Genomic DNA, 2907 nt, shown 5'->3' with positions numbered 1-2907 from the left:
ATTAATACACATTCTTCATGTAGCGAAATGAATTTCATACTTCTTTCATAAATACAAATTTATTTTCAACAAACATTTTACTCAAAACATATACTAATTAATTTTATCCTAATTAATTAGCCTTTTTGCTCAAATAAACCTTATTGTTCTTACGAAATCAGAGATTTTCCTAAGAACTAAAAACAAAAAAAGAAATCTTGAAAAAGAAATCTCAGTTATGATAGCAATCTTCAATCATTCAACCGTGAAGTTTTTACCACTCTTTGCTTCTTTCTTTCTCTTTTTTCTTTTTGACACTTAAACAAGATTTTCAACTTTTGATTTAAAAAAAAAAAAGAAAAAACCCTATGCATGCATGAATTCTATTGTTGCTAATACTGAAATTTTTAACAAATATACCTTCAATTGTACCTTCCAATTTGATTCTTTCTTTGCTAATCTCTTTGATTTTTACATCACCAATAATTTTATTCCCATCATTTAGTATTTTTACAGTTGCTATTTCTTTGTAGAGATTGTACGATTCACTTGTACGTTCCCTCTCTTCGATAGTATCATGATAATTTCCTGAAATATTCCTGGACTGAAGTACACCGGAAAAAAAGAAACTGATTGCTTTTCTTTTTCTTCTCATTTTTTAAAAAAGTTAAATTTTTAACATCTCACCACAATTAATATTTACATGTTGAAGTTAGGATCACAGTTTTAGAAGAAAAATTATCTTTTAAACGAAAAGTTTCGGCTAATATAACATTTGCTGTTAACAGTAATCATTGAGTTGTGTTATAAAAAAAAAAGGAGTGGAAAAGATATTATAATTAGCAAGTTAAAATTTATGATTTCATATTCTTTGTTTTTATTTAAAGAAAAGTTTCAAATAAATAACAACTACCTTGCTGCAAACATTGTGTTCGTAGTACGCATGGGGCCATTACATGATTTCGTGCTTTCACGTAACCGGATGCGCAATGGCAACCTGGATTACAGGTTGGTGAACATACCGGTGTTGCAGGTTGTCCACAATACTCTGGACACAAGACACCACATGAATCCCAATATGCGTGTGGATCGATACATGTGCAACGTGATCGTTTCGAACTGATCATTCCAAATAGATTTGAACGACAGCAACGCTAAAATATATGTTTTTTCATGAATGACTTTTCATTTTTCATTATCAAAATTACTTCATCTCGATCCAGATCCAGAGTTTCTTAGTTTTTAGCGTTTCTTTTTGGAACCATCGAATAAAATTATCAATCATTTCTTTCAACAAAGTATGACATTAACTATGTTTTACAAGAATGCTTAATATTTGACTTTACCTGTTGCATTGGACAATCAGAATCAAAATTACAAAATTTTCCACTTAAATCAACCGTTGTCGCAGGACATTCCGCCATGTTCTCTATGAAAATCAGTAATTAATACATTTTGATGTCTTGTACAGACTGAGAATGGAATTAATTTTTGAATAAAAAACCAATAATGTGGAAGATTTACCTGAGTTATTGTTTTCTGGATTAAACAGTAAAGCAGTAATGTTGGTCATTGGGCATTGGTTCAAGGGAATACATTTAGAAGTGCGCCAGTTTACAGCATCTTCAAATACAAATCCTAAAATTATGTATGTGTTGGGATTGAATTATGATCATTTTATCTAATCAAACAAATTCAGAAGTCAACGAACCTGACTTACAGAAACATCCGGATACACATGGTGAACAAGTCTGTGGTACTCGATTGTTGCAACCCATAGGACATGAGGAAGCACAAGCCTGATACTCTTTCAGTGGGTCGGAACATTGAGAACCACATTCACTGGGAAGTACGCAACGTGAATTAGGATTACGTAAGTCAAGCAGCAGGTATGGTTCACGACAAATGCAACCAGGAGTACAGTCATTTGATGTACATTTCGCTTCTGGATTTGAGCAACTACGTACGCATCTGCACAGAAATAATGTATTGTCACTCTTATCAGAAAAATAACTTAATTAATGATTGATTAATTAACAAATACAATCATACCTTATCTCGGACCTTCTTAACTTGATAAAATCTTTGCATTTGCTTTTATTTGTATTCATACGAAGTAAGAAATGTAAATTAACAAATGCTTGGTAATTAAGCAAATAATGAACAAGAGAAAAAAATGAAACAAAAGAGAAAGGAAAAAGAAAAGAAACGAAATAAATTAGTTTGACTTACTCATAGGAAAAGCAATGTGTCCACTCTTTCCGAGGATCAGAACAAATTTGTTGTTGTTGGACAGCTAACGATTGACACTGATGTGGTAGTACACATCGGGAATTCAAGTTATAAGCATCTTGTAGAATGTACGAATTGCGACAGAAACATCCGGCAACACATTGAGTACCACAAAAACCGGCCATTTGATTATTGCAACCAGCTGAGATAAAATAAACGGAAAGATTGATTTTTTTTCTTTGAATCCATTCATTTGCATCTTTTCTGGAATTTGAATTTTTGCTCTCTTCGGAATTGTAATTCATTTCATGCATACAGTTACACTTAAAATAATATGACTAAAGCGTGAATTATGTAGAGGATGGTAAAAAATCTAATAACCTGGACAGCCAGAACCGCAGATATGGAAATTCTTCAGTGGATCGCTGCAACGCATCACTGTCGGTTGAGTGATCGAGTCTTTGCGATGTTCAGGAAATAAATGGGAATTAAGGGTTGTTGGAGCCATCGCAACGAAATGAATGGTAGCATTCAGTGGAGAATAATCTCCCAGTAATAGAGGGCAGTATACAGGTAGGATGCATCTGAAGTTCAAGACATCATTTTCAATTTTATTTAAATCATTTTCAACTTCATTTAAATATCACTTTTATCATTTTCAACTTCATTTAAATTCTATCTGAACCAGATAATTTG

General features: G+C 32.4%; 1 protein-coding gene across 1 annotated transcript; it reads right to left on the bottom strand.

The window, feature by feature from the left end:
• Positions 1-399: 399 nt before the first annotated feature.
• LOAG_14197 (hypothetical protein) lies at positions 400-2719 on the bottom strand (the record flags this gene model as incomplete). The annotated part of the gene is made up of 7 exons (XM_003149696.1): positions 400-567; positions 893-1133; positions 1326-1408; positions 1504-1617; positions 1691-1950; positions 2212-2413; positions 2593-2719. Coding segments are annotated over 7 exons (1194 nt in total), but the record flags the coding sequence as incomplete, so codon positions are not given.
• Between the last annotated feature and the right edge of the window lie 188 nt (positions 2720-2907).

The sequence above is a fragment of the Loa loa genome, assembly GCF_000183805.2.
Source record: "Loa loa unplaced genomic scaffold supercont3.1133, whole genome shotgun sequence".
Taxonomy (NCBI): domain Eukaryota; kingdom Metazoa; phylum Nematoda; class Chromadorea; order Rhabditida; family Onchocercidae; genus Loa; species Loa loa.
This window is presented reverse-complemented; position numbering and strand designations above follow the sequence as displayed.